This window comes from Lissotriton vulgaris, chromosome 5 (genome assembly GCF_964263255.1).
Source record: "Lissotriton vulgaris chromosome 5, aLisVul1.2, whole genome shotgun sequence".
Lineage (NCBI taxonomy): Eukaryota > Metazoa > Chordata > Amphibia > Caudata > Salamandridae > Lissotriton > Lissotriton vulgaris.
In genome coordinates this window covers 1,989,139,194-1,989,152,332 of record NC_141693.1, presented here as the reverse complement: position 1 = coordinate 1,989,152,332, position 13,139 = coordinate 1,989,139,194, and the positions used below count along the sequence as shown (strand labels likewise).

The following is a 13,139-nucleotide window of genomic DNA, read 5'->3' as shown; positions in this document are numbered from 1 at the left end:
AGAGGGTAATTTCTTGGCCACAGTTTCTCCCCCCAAATCTATATCCCCTTCCACCCCTTAATTGGACGAGCGCTCTCCGCCAACTCCTGAACGGGTCTCCGCTACCCCTTTACTCGATAACTCGTACATAGCAGGGCCGCTGCCAGATGTTCTGACAACAGCAGTCGTCACGGACGGCTCCTTAGAGGAAGAGCCGGTGAAGTCGTTCAGCAAGAGTCAGCGATGGCCACGACCCGGGGAGCCAGTGTGTGCGCTGTGCGGCCGCTATGGGGATTATATCTGCGAGCAGACTGAAAAGGATGTGTGCAGCCTTAGGCAGCAGCTGGGTCTTTTGGTACAAGGTCTCGATCCACCACGGCCAATTGTGGAGTTCGAGCACTGTGGCCTCACAGAAGCCCTTTGCGGCAACTTAGCCAGGGCTGGCTATGAAGCACCCACACCTGTGCAGACGCATGTGTTGCCTGCCACCCTGGCGGGCAAGGATGTGGTCGCCAGAGCGCTGGAACAGGGTCTGGCAAGAGCCTTGCCTTTCTTCTGCAGGATGCCCGTGGTCCCTGCAGGGGTCCCCATAGGAGGGCAGGCCCCGTAGTATCGCAGAGGAAGCAGACAGCCAGCTCATCCTGGAGGGGTGGGCGGCGCGAGGGACAGGGGAAAGGGGCGGGGCTATAGGTGTATAGGGGTGGCCCCTCCTCCCACGCGCTCTCTTTGTCTGCTGCCCCCTCTCCCGCCAGGTCGCATCCTTGGCTGCCACCAGGCCCACTCAGCCGCAACGGCTGTAGCCAGTCCCCTTCCCCGTCCAGGTCCCTTAGATCCCCCTTTCTCATCTCTCTCGTCGAGCATCGCCGGGATTGAGGGATCCCCCTTTGTTATCCCATCGTCGAGCACCGTCGGGATCGAGGTAAGCGTGACACTCTTCACCTCCCCCCGTGCCCCGTCCTTGGGCAAAACCCAAGTTGCACAGGGCTTCGTGGCTAGAGACCACGGGGAGGTGGAGGCATCCGTGGAAAGGTCGTGTGGCAATGGGATCGGGCGGGGGGGGGAGAGGAGGGCTTGCTTTAGAAGTGGACATTTTGGCGTGGGTAAGTCGGCAGGCTGAGGCCGCACGGGCACTGAGCATGGAAGGCGATATCAATGATATGGCTATCGAGCGGGGTGCCAGGCTCGGAAATCAAAAAGTGTGGGGTGAGGCTGGGGGGAGTTTGAATGGGCCGCAGTAACGTTGTAGATCGGGCGAACTGGAATTGGACAGAGGCTTGTGGATGCATGGGGGGGCACGCATTGCTCATCAAGGTATGAGATGCAGGAGCGCCGGAGGCCGCTGTGGGCTACAGGGTTGTGAGCCATACGGTGGTCGGGCGCTCGCGGGCCGCATCTTAAGCTCGGTACTGTCTCATGCTTCTAAACGTGCGTGGCTCGGTAGGTAAGAGCCCCCTTCAGCTCCGACCTCTTAGGAAACGAGTAGCATGGGCTACAGGTTAAGTCGGGACGGCGTGATTTGTGTAAATGACTTTACAGGGGCAGTGTGTTGCGTTGAGGACCGCCTTCGAGTGTACATAACATTTTCTGTACAGCGTTATCGAGTCTGAGGGCTGCGTGCAAGTGCCCGCGATCAGAGCAGTTCTCGCCCTCGGGGCCCACGTGCAGACGTTTGTAAAATGGCGGCGTTAGCATCACCTATTCATCCACTCCAATGTCTACCCCGCTCCCCCCCACGCGTGAAAGGGGCCCGCGATCATTGCAGTTGCTCCCCCCTCCCCGACACCCGACAACATGAGTGACCACGGCACAAGCATTGCACTCGGCTCCCCGTCTGTCGCACAATCGGCTAAGCATGGGGGACAGAACAAAAGCATGTTAGCAACAAGGTTTCCCGTAGTCAAGAGATTAGTATGGTCTGACGGCAGCAGGATTGTCGTACAGTCAGCATGCTTGTGTTCGAGAGCGTTCTATTTTACTCCCCATCTCTCCGTCTGCGCTCAACTAAATTCAGCACCGGGGAAAGAACAAATGGTGACAGCACATCAAGAGAATGTTATGGGGATCTGCAATTAATTAATTAATTAATTATGTGCTTATATAGCGCTGGAATCACTCCCGAAGGGGTACCTCCGCGCTTTGACCGCTGCAAAACCCTTCCTGGCTTCCCTGAGAGATGGTCCCTTAATGGGTATCTCCAGGGTGAGACCAGGCATCCCCGGCGGTCTGGTGGGGCCGTTAGTGAAGATGAGGCAAGCTAGTGCCCAGAGTTGCCGAGTGTGATCGCTGATCAGAGTGGGCACCGAGGCGAGAGAATTATCAAGTCCGCTGACCCTGGTCCAGAAACCTGCTGCGTCGGGAATCGAACCCTGGTCCCGGGCCATCCTCTGCTCTCGGGTCTGCCGCCTCTAACCAGTGAGCCACACTACTTCACTAATAAGATTAGAGCAATAAGATTACTTATTATACATTATGCTGTTTTTTTTAAAAAATTGCCCCTCATAGGACAATTTATAGAAGGGGTTGATCAGGGCTTTAGACGTCAATTTTAAAGGGGGGGCGTTCGCACCGCACCTATATTTAAGGAAGGACGAGCAGGCACTTAGGTGTGGGGGCATGTGTATACGAGTATACAATTTTAGGCCCAAATAGGCAGCTCCTTAATGAGGACATGAGTTTGTATGACATGTGGCCAGTATGTTTATATATGGACAGTGATTCCACATGTATCCAGTGCTGTCCTGGTCGCAGGCGTAGCTGTGTATGTGTTTAATGCGTGTTCCTTATTACAGGCAGGGGTAGGCAAGCAGCAACAGGACTGCGGGAGCATGGAGCCAGAGCACGGTAGAAGGTAAGCACGAGATAGGGGGTTTGGGGGTGCCCGCAGCTCCGAAGGGGCGAACAAGAACAAATGCACTCGGGGGGAGCGGTGCATGCCCGGTCCCCCCCGGTCCCGCCGCAGCACCACTGGGCAGGAAGAACGAAGTTTGATATGTGCTTTTATCACAGTAGATACAGGAGCAGGACGCCAAGCCGGATTATCGGTCGCGACAATCGCACAGAAGCCCGTTACGACGCTCGTTAGGCCCCGTCAGCGCTCAAGTACAGGAAGAAACTTCACAGGGGGCACGGAGGCGGCGCACACAGAAGGGTGGGGGGTCGCCTCTCCGGCCGTGAGCGAAATAAATATATCGAGGCGGGATGGTCACCTTACATTTCCATTGCAGGAGTGAAAGGACCTCATCAGGATGTGCGAATGGAGTTCGTCCGATGCGGGGTCGGCTGCAGACGAGCAGGCGGTGACCTTTCTACAGCTCGTTAGGAACAACGGCATGGCTTGGGCCACTGAGCTGCTCAATGCCAACAACAATGACTCAAGTTGTCACAGGGACATTATAGATATTGAGGATGTTGATACGGATGGATCAGGACACACTAGGGCGTCTAAGAGGTTACGCATTGCCACGAACAAAGAGTTCTCACCCCCCCTCGCGAAAAAGAAGGGTGGGTTCAATTCGGCAGTCGCAATGGTTCATGAAACGCCCGGTCCCTCGGGCAAGCAAAAAGGTTTGCAACCCCCGGTGGACTATGCCACAAAGAGCAATCTTGGTAAGATCATGTCCACCGTACAAATGTTTATGACTGAAATGAAGGAGAGTGTATCCAACCTGGGTGGGGGGGTGCGTGCCCAGCGAATGTATGGGACAAGGGGGTATCAGTCCCTAGGCCTCCTGCCCCTACCTTACCAGCCCCAGGTCCCTGTCCATCAGGGGCCCCGCTGGCGCCGGCGGCACCGGTACCGGAGCAGATTGTCGCCCCTGATCTAGCTAGGCCGGGCCCCCCCCCCTCCGCTGGCACCGATGGTACCAGAGTCACCGGTACCTGCACCATCGCCCATACCATCAGAATCTCTGGCACCCACACCATCCCCCTTACCATCTACTCCCAGTCCGCTGCCCCTCCTCCCGGCAACCCCAGTAGCTCCCATGGCGCCTCTATAAGCACCCACCCCGCCGACGACGCCGGAGGAGGTGGTGCTGGACGCTCCCTTGCTGTCAGGGCGGTCTTCCTTGACCTGGGAAGTGCCCCTGGCTGCGAAAGAAATCATCTGGAAGAGGGAGTTCATAGATATTTTCTCTCTGCTCATGTTAGGTCAACAGGGTACAGACTTGCGCAGGGCAGGGCTAAAAGAGGATGAGAAAAAGATAAGGTTCCAGCTATGGCCGGAAAAATCGATTGACACTTGGTTGGAAGTCTTCGCCATACTATGTTCGGTAATCATGGAAAAGTTTGCGGACCAAGGCCCCGCCCTGGTTTAATTTAATTGTGGGTTTCTAACGCGCTAAAATCGACTCCCGAAGGAGTATCTCTGCGCAATAGACCGCTGTGGAACCCGTCCTGGCTTTCCCTATGAGATGGTCCCTACTGGGTATCTCCAAGGTGAAACCAGGCATCCCCGGCGTATGTGGGGGGCCGTTGTGGAGATGAGGCAAGCTAATGCCCAGAGTTGCCGAGTGTGATCCCTGGTTAGAGTAGGCACCGAGGTGAGAATTATCGAGTCCGCTGACCCTGGTCCACAATCCTGCCGCATCGGGAATTGAACCCTGGTCCCGGGCCGTCCTCTGCTCCCGGGTCTGCCGCCTCCAATGCGGTGAGCAGTGAGGTGAACCTCAGTAATATACAAGATGATCTAAACGATATGTTCGTTGTTGTTGGTGACATGTCTGGCACATTGGAGGACATTTCTGAATGTGTTGACCCCTATGTGGATAAAAATATTGGAGGAAAAGTCTTGAATTTCTTGGTGGACTCTGGGGCAGAATTACAATAGTTACACAAGAATTGTTTACTGGAGTTTGGGGTTCTCGTTCCTTATCACCTCCAAATAGATCTCCTGTTTCTTATGAGGGAAGGAGAATTGAATTGGCTGGATTCTTTGAAGATTCTTTGGAGCTCAGGGGAAGGCAAAAATCATGGTAAAATGTATGTGGCCATCAAAGGTCTGTCAATTTTAGGTTGGTTTCATCAGGGATTGTTTAAAATGGTACTACCTCCAGGTACCAAAGATCAAGTTTCTGTTGTTAGCTCTGAGGATGTGGTTGACAAAATGTTTGAACATTATCCTTCAGTATTCAGCAAAAGACTTGGCAAGATAAAAGGTTTTACTCATGTCATAAAAGTTAAAGATGGTACCATTTCTGTTAAATACAGGCTAAGGAATGTACCTTTAAGTGTAAGGGACCAATTGGAGAAAGAACTTAATGATTTGTGTAATAAAGGAATCATAGAACCAATAGAATCTTCATTACGGTTGTCTCCTTTGGTTGTCGCGAAGAAGAAAAATTGCGAACTTTGCATTTGTGCTGAACTTCGCAGCTTAAATAAAAACATATGGGTGGATTCTCATCCCCTACCTAAAATCTCTGACATGTTGAGCTTTAATCGTGGTTCCAGGGGGTTCACAAAGCTAGATTTAGCGTCAGCATACAGCCAAATTGTTCTTGATCCTTCTTCAAGACATCTTAACGCATTTGTATCACCTTTTGGATCTTTGCAATATTGTCGTATGCCATTCGGGTTGGCCTCTGCGGCCGCAGTCTTTCAAAGGATTATGTCAGGTATGCTCAAGGGAATCAAAGGTGTGGTGGTCTTTCAAGATGATGTGTTGATAAATGGTGATACAAGTGATTCTCATGATGAAGCTCTTTTTGACGTTCTTGAAGCTATGCAGGATAGTGGTGTTCTCTTGAAACAAGAAAAGTGTGTCTTTAAAGTCAAAAAGATTGAATATTTAGGTCATGTATTGTCTGAACCAGGTGTTGAACCCAGACCTGCTCTTATCAAAACTATTGATGATAGTCCAGCTCCCATAGACAAGAATGGGCTTAAGTCGTTTATTGGACTTTGTGAGTTGTATTCTCCCAGACTATGCTTCGAGGGCTCAACCTCTCACTAACATGCTCAAGAAAAGTGTACCATTTTGTTGGGATGATCATGCTCAAAAGGCTTTTGAATGGATTAAAACAAAGCTGATTTGTCCGAAAATTCTCAAACCTTTTGATCCAAGTGCTATGTGTACTATAACGGTTGATGCCAGTGGTTTGGGACTTGGTGCTATCCTTACTCAATCTATAAATTGGACTGAAAACACTTTAGGATAGGCTTCTAGAGTCCTGCGGGGTACTGAACTCAATTTTGCTGTCATTGAAAGAGAACATTTGGCTTGTTGGTGGGCTGTAAGGAAGTTCAATTTGTATGTCTGGGGAAGACATTTCCAGTTACGCACAGATCACAGTCCTCTTGTTGCTATACTTTCTGGTGAAAAATTGAAGGACCAAACTCTGAGAATTGCTCGTTTATTTACTAAACTATTACAATATGATTTTGAAATATCATATAATCCGGGAAATAAGAATGGAAGGGCAGATTATTTTTCTAGGTTTCCTGTTGAAGACGATTAATGTAATTTAGATCTGGAAGATGAGGATGCATGTTTTATTGCTAGTCTGATATTGGATGACATGTTTGCTATTAGTGAGAAGGAGTGGAGAGATGAACTTGCTAAGGACAATTTACTCTATTTTGTTGCTAAACATGCTAAAGAAGGAAGGCTTAAAGAGAAAAATGTTTCATTTGCGTTACAAACCTATGTGAAAGTTTCTGAAGAACTTTCTATGGAAGATGGGCTATTAGTACGAAGCAACAGGCTGATTCCCCCTGATGTTTTGAAGCTGCGTTTGGTAAAAGGAGCACGAGGGGCATTTGGGAAAAACTCTTACTAAGAGGAGGCTACGAGAATATTTTTGGTGGCCCCAAATGGATAAAGATGTTGATTCATATGTGGGTGAATTTGTAGTTTGTTCTGGTGCAGAATTTTTTTTAAATGTCAGAACTCCACCTTTACAACCAATTGATTTACCAGACCGACCATGGCAAAAAATCGGCATTGATTTTGAAGGGCCGTTTAATGTCCTTCCAGCTTCCTCAAGATTTGCCATAGTAGCAATTGACTATTATTCTAAATGGCCTGAGGTACGTTTCATTGGTGAACCAAATTCAAGAAGTATAATTGATTTTCTCAAAGATATTTTCTTACATGAAGGCTTTCCTTCAACCATTGTTAGTGATAATGGTGTACAGTTTGTGAGTCAAGAGTTTGCATAATTTCTGAAACAAGGTGGTATTGTTCATTCAAGAAGTTCACTTTATCATCCACAAACGAACGGATTAGTTGAACGTATGAATTGTGTTCTCAATAATTGTGTGCAGTGGGCTTTTACAGGGAAATGTAATATACAAAATGCAGTACGGTAAACATCGTTTACCACGAAGTTTTAACAACGCGGTACCTTTAGCACGCATCCCTTACAACGCAAGTCGTTACCACGACTTGCGCTGGAGGGCGCTAAAGGATTACAAATAATAAATTTACTATCCCAACACCTTCCCTAGGGTCCACGGGGACTGGTGTTAGAATAGTAAATTATACTATTCGAAATCCGCACCCCCAACACATGTCGTGGTAACGACTTGCGTTGTAAGGGATGCGTGCTAAAGAGATGCGTTGTGACGGTACAGGTTGTACCGTCATACATCCTGCAGTAAGGTCCATGTTATGGTTTTATCGTACAACACCTCATTCTTCCACAAAAGTTTCCCCTTATGAACTTTTGCGTGGAAGAAACCCCTGTTCTAAGGTTTGTCCTGGTTGGATGTCTAAATGGGTAAAGATGGACTCCATTACTGGTTCAGTCTAAGCAAAAAACCTATTTTGATTTAAGGAAAAGATCTCTTTCTCATTCATTTACTGTTGGTGATATTGTTCTTGTGAAATTTCCTATGTATAAAAAGAAAGGTTCTTCAAAATTCTCGGACCCATTGGTCATAGAAAAAGTTCAAGGAAACGCTGTCAAAATGAATAATAAACAGTGGTGGAATGTTTCTAGAATTGTAAGAAATTCTTGTGGCAGGATTTTGCAAAATGAAACTTCTGATGAAAATTGAATTTCTTCTGCTCCAGGTCATTCTTCTAATGTTTTGCGTAGGAGTAATAGGCAGAGTTTTGTCCCTGCTAGATTTCGCTAAAATTCCAATATGTAAATATTGTGGTTTTGTCTATTTTATATTATTTTGCTTACATTTATTTTATTTGAGGAGGAGGATAATGTAGTGGTCTTGTCTTAATACATTTATATTACAGCTTTCTCGTGCCAGTCTCCTCGTGCCAGGTGGCTGGTAGTTCTTATTTAGAATGTTTAAGGTGACTCATACTCTTGAGTCAGTTACTTTCTGATGCTCTCCCTTGCCAGTAACTGCGCTGCACCTGTTACCAATAAAGGTCTTATTTCAACATTTACTACTTGTAAAGTGCTTATTTACTACAAAATTGTTGAAGAAAGTGTAGTTGCGAATCACACATACTGATAATCCCCCACAGTGCCTTCCGCATAGTCCTTTTAAAAAATAAAACATTGAAATCTGACCCACTAATTTACCCAAATTCTACAGCTATAGAGCTACAGTCCGAGTTCTATGTGTAAGGTTAAACTCTAAAACAGTTCCTGTGAATGGTTAGAATATTGTGCAGTTGCCTACTTTGACACATGGTGACATTAAGCATCTACCTGGAAATTCTCAATGCAGCGTTGTATGAAAACACTGAAGCCCAGGCACCGCAAACTGATTCCCCAGGGAGCGTATGCATTCAGTTCGGTACTATGCGCAATCGCAACAAAAGATGTAAATTTGCAGAACTCATAAACCTAGGAAGTCCAGGAACCAAATTATGTTATAAAAGAAAAAAAACGGTTGTATGTTCATAAAGGAGTCGTATTGTATAAATCAGAAGCACCACGCTGGGCATAGTTTTATTTCACGCAAAGATCGTTATTACTCCTGTAAAATGCAAGCTGTACTTTTGTTCCCACAGTGACTGTGGTATCGGAGAATGAAAATCACCCAGTTACAGGCTGGCAGCTACGTTCGACCCCTTCTGGATGCAAGGCATGACTTATCTCAGAAAACATTAACATTGCATAGATAGGGTAGAGAAGGACTACTAAGTCCCTTTATTTTTTACGATTAAAAAACAGAAAGGAGCATGGTATTTAAGTCAAAATGGAAGAAATATGCTTAGCGATCAATACGCACAGTGAGGTAACTAAGGTGGTGTTAAAGTAAACGTAACCTTGAGATCAGCCACTAAGGTCTTTAATTCTTGTGGTAGCCATGATCCTATTACAATGTGTAAACAACACCAATTTGAAAAACCAATGCCTTTTTTTAAACAGCCAAGACAGGTGCTCTTTCAATTTTATTTTCTAATCCCAGTTGGTAGCTAAGTTTGCTTTTCTTTCAAGCCAAGACTGGCACAGGCTATCGGCATTCAGCCTGTGCTAGCACTTACCCTGCGACTGTTCCTGGTGTGTAGAAGTGTGTTGTTTAAGTCGTCTTTTTATTACTCTGTCCTACCCGACACTTTAGAGGACTGCCACGACCAAAGAGATAATAGATATTAAAGACGGACGACATAACATTAAAATAGAATATATTGAGGATTAGATCGGGATAACAGTGTTGTAGATTCATACTGCAGAGCTTCTCTGGTGTTTGTTTCATTCTAACTGGTCAGACTCCAGCAGATAATAAAATAGCACAGCTCTTCGACATAAGCAGCCAGAGACAGAGAGGAAGTGACTTTATTCCATGTCTCATCTCTTTCCTTGTTCTGTCTCCTAATTGCATGTTGCTCTTACAACTCAAGCAGTTGGACATTTGCATTGTAGCATTTGTGTAGCTCTTATTACCCCTATATGGGCGCAGCACTGAAACAACCACTTGGATAGCAGCGAGATGGGAGGGACATATGCTGTATTAAAATACAAGCAGCTATGGGTGCCGAACCTGAACACAGGCAAACAGTAACACAAGCAGGAAACCAAAAATAAAATAGTCCCCCAAACGGACAGATAAACAACCAAAGCGCAAAAATACAGTACTTGGCCTCTACTCTGTGCGAGGAAACAAAAAGGCAAAAAAGAGAGAAGAAGAGGAAGGATTCACCTCTTGCAAGCAAGCTTTTGGAAGCACAATCCAAGTAACAAATTAAAAGCACTGGGCGGGATGTAAGCACATAAAGTGTAAACAACAGGTCTCGCATGCTTGGCCTGAAAATGGGGTACATTTTTTTGCAGTCAGCTACCCTACTTAGAGTATCAAAACACTTTTAAAGTGCCAGACTTTTCACATCAAAAGTGATGAATAGTTACGAAGTACTCACGAGGGAAGTTGGATCTCCCTCCAATGTTCCGAGTCTGTGCTGCACTCCTCTGTGGCACTGTAGGCATAGAAACACAAAGGTTACTTCTGGATGGCAGCAGTCGAAACTACTTCCCATTTCTCCTCCACCCTCATCAGTGATTACACTCATGTACAGTTCATTTAAACAGAGGTGGTTCCATAAATGTCCTTAGTGGCACAGTGGCTCTCGCATCTTAAAACTCCACAATGAACTGTAGGCTGGACAGGTCCCTTTAGCCTGCTTCCACCTTGTTCCCCCTCTTGTCAGTTGAAAGTAGGTGCACAAAAACAGTAATTTCTAAAAGTAAATTCCACAGCCTCATGGCTCAATGTAGTGTTTAGAAGGTGCACTTATAAATCCAACAATTCTGTCAGTAATGTGGAACTCAATTAAGTAATGTTATACTGTTCCTCAAGAAGGGAGAGTTAAAGAGTCAACCAGAGGCTGGAACCAACTGAGCCCCACTGTGATCTACAGTTGGAAATCCATTTGGTGGATTTTAAAGCCCTCACACACCCTTTCAGGTGTCATGCTTCATCATATGTGCTGCTCCTCGTTGGGTCGGCGGTGCAATACCCAACGGGCTCACCTAAAAAGGGGCATTTTGTCAGAGATCTTTTATCCAACAGCCGTATGGTGAAGTGCAGGTGTAGGGCCAGAAGAGTGTAGATGTGTGGGTGAGTTAAAATAGGGCTGGGAGTACCTGGCGTAGATTATTTTATTCTGGGGGTCTCCTACCCTAATTAAAAACAGTGAACACGGCACTCATCAGAGTATAATGTCTCCTATTGGTGTGTCTGTGTTTAAGAGATAAAGGTCAACATGTTTCTGGCACTATGGTAATTTACTTGCGATTCTTCAGGACAGGGAAAACAGGAACTATCTACACTTTAAAACTATTGGTAATTCATTTTAGCCAACGCAGGATAAGTGTCTACTATGTGAATATACCTGTAATGATCTGGATCTGCCTAATCGTGCCAAGTATCCAGGCTTCAACAGTACTCGGTGGTCAACACATAAGGCTTTGCTCCTATGTGTGTTGGAGTTTTGCTGCCCTGCCCCACGACCTAACCCCACCATGGGAGGCAAGAACCAGCAACCCAGCCACACATCCCTCCATGAGTCTAGATACAACTGTACCTTGAGATAGCGACCAGTGCATCATGTTCCAAGAATATCAGTGTGGGAAGAGATGGGGCGGCAAGAAGTAGGAACCCCGCCACATGGCATACATCCCACCATGAGAGGCTAGAACCAGCAACCCAGTCACACGCCACCACCGGCGACATGCCATGCATCCCACCATGGGTTGGGCCAGAGAAGGCTTGAGGAAGTGCAGGATTAAAATGAGGAGGTCTAACCTTATTTAATCTCGACCTGAAGGTTTCCTAGTGCATACATTTGAAAGATATGTAATATAAAGCTTTGGTTCTTTTTTTATAATTTGGTTCCTACAATGTATTTCAACATGTATCATTAATTCTTTCGAAATTTTCTTTAAACAGATTTCCAATGCACCATATTGCTTTGGATTCATTTTCTAAACCTCTGAAGGATGATGTTGTGAGGTGCAAGGGGACAGACAAGGCAGACTCTTGTGGCTGGTTTTAAGTAATTATTCATTTAATGAGGAGAGCACCGGGAACTCTACCGTCCGGTAACGCGGCTAGCTCTCTATCTCAAACATGGCCGTTTGCGCTCATAGCATTCCCCGTCATCATGTGACGGGGAACATTAGAGTGCTATTCTACATATCTCTCCCCTTTAACCATACTACAATTCAAACACAACATGGTATAATAGGAGTGGAGTTCACATGAAGGGTGGTTATACTTTCATGTCGTACTCACGATACCTTTTAGGCAGCACTACAGCTCTCCCAGTGCGGGTGTGTTTCACCGGGGTGCGTGTCCTATTGTCACTGCTACCACTGGGTGGGGCATCGTTTGGTGTCTCCGGTGTTTGCCATCCGCGTCCGAACCTCACGCTCCTTGGTTCTCCTGCTGTACCTGTCGTCCTGTGTCTTCTAGATTCCTCTGTGTTCTGGTGGTGTTCGTCTCTTCTGCATTGGTGTTCATGGTGCTACTACTTGGTACTCCTGTGTCGGCCGTATGTTCCTCCTCGTCCAGATTCCAATCGTCGTTCCTTTCTGGTTGCGTTGCTCCCGTCTCGGCCCACTTCAACACTTTGTTGCACGTGGGCATTCTGTCTTTGGACCATATCTTTCCATCACTCGACAGGGCAGATCTAGTATAAATTTCTCGAACTTGCAGGGGCGTACTAAACTAGCTGTCACCCTTCCTCCTCAACTGAGCAAGCTTCACTCTGACTCATTCCCCTCTTTCCAGTGGCGTTTCTTTGACATTGTGCCGCCTGTTGTAGTGGTCTGTGTAGATCTTTTGTGCTTTTTCTAGGTTGCTGCGCACTACTGCAGGGGACCATTTGCTCTGCACTGTCCGTTTTTTCCACGCCACATTGTCTCCGGATAAATGGGTCACGGGCACTCAAAATCTTAAATGGGCTATATCTTGTCTTGGTGGGAGTGATACGGTAAGCCCATATTGTACATTTGAGTTCTGTCTCCCAATTCTTCCCTGTACAGATGGCTGCTTGGACTGACCCCATGATGACTGTTAAATCTTTCAGCTAGGCCGTTCCCGGCTTGGTGATATACCGTGGAGTGTTTTGTCCGTATTCCATTCCGTTCGATGAACGCGTTCCATTTATCTGACATGAATTGAGGTCCATTGTCACATGTTATGACTCTCGGAATACCTTCTATCAGAAATGTGGAGGTGAGGAAAGCAAGTATGGTGTCAGTGTCCGCTGTTTCACATATCTCGATTTCCGGCCACTTGGA

At 46.7% G+C, this 13,139-nt stretch overlaps 1 protein-coding gene across 1 annotated transcript in view; it reads right to left on the bottom strand.

The window, feature by feature from the left end:
* The window catches only part of LOC147717958 (histo-blood group ABO system transferase-like), a 145,368-nt gene extending 132,885 nt beyond the window's left edge, over positions 1-12,483 (bottom strand). The window contains exons 1-2 of the mRNA XM_086919898.1: positions 12,266-12,483; positions 10,256-10,312 (exon numbers count right to left, since the gene is read on the bottom strand). Coding sequence (XP_086776024.1) covers positions 10,256-10,312; positions 12,266-12,483 — 275 coding nt within the window. The remainder of the gene's footprint in view (positions 1-10,255; positions 10,313-12,265) is intronic.
* Between the last annotated feature and the right edge of the window lie 656 nt (positions 12,484-13,139).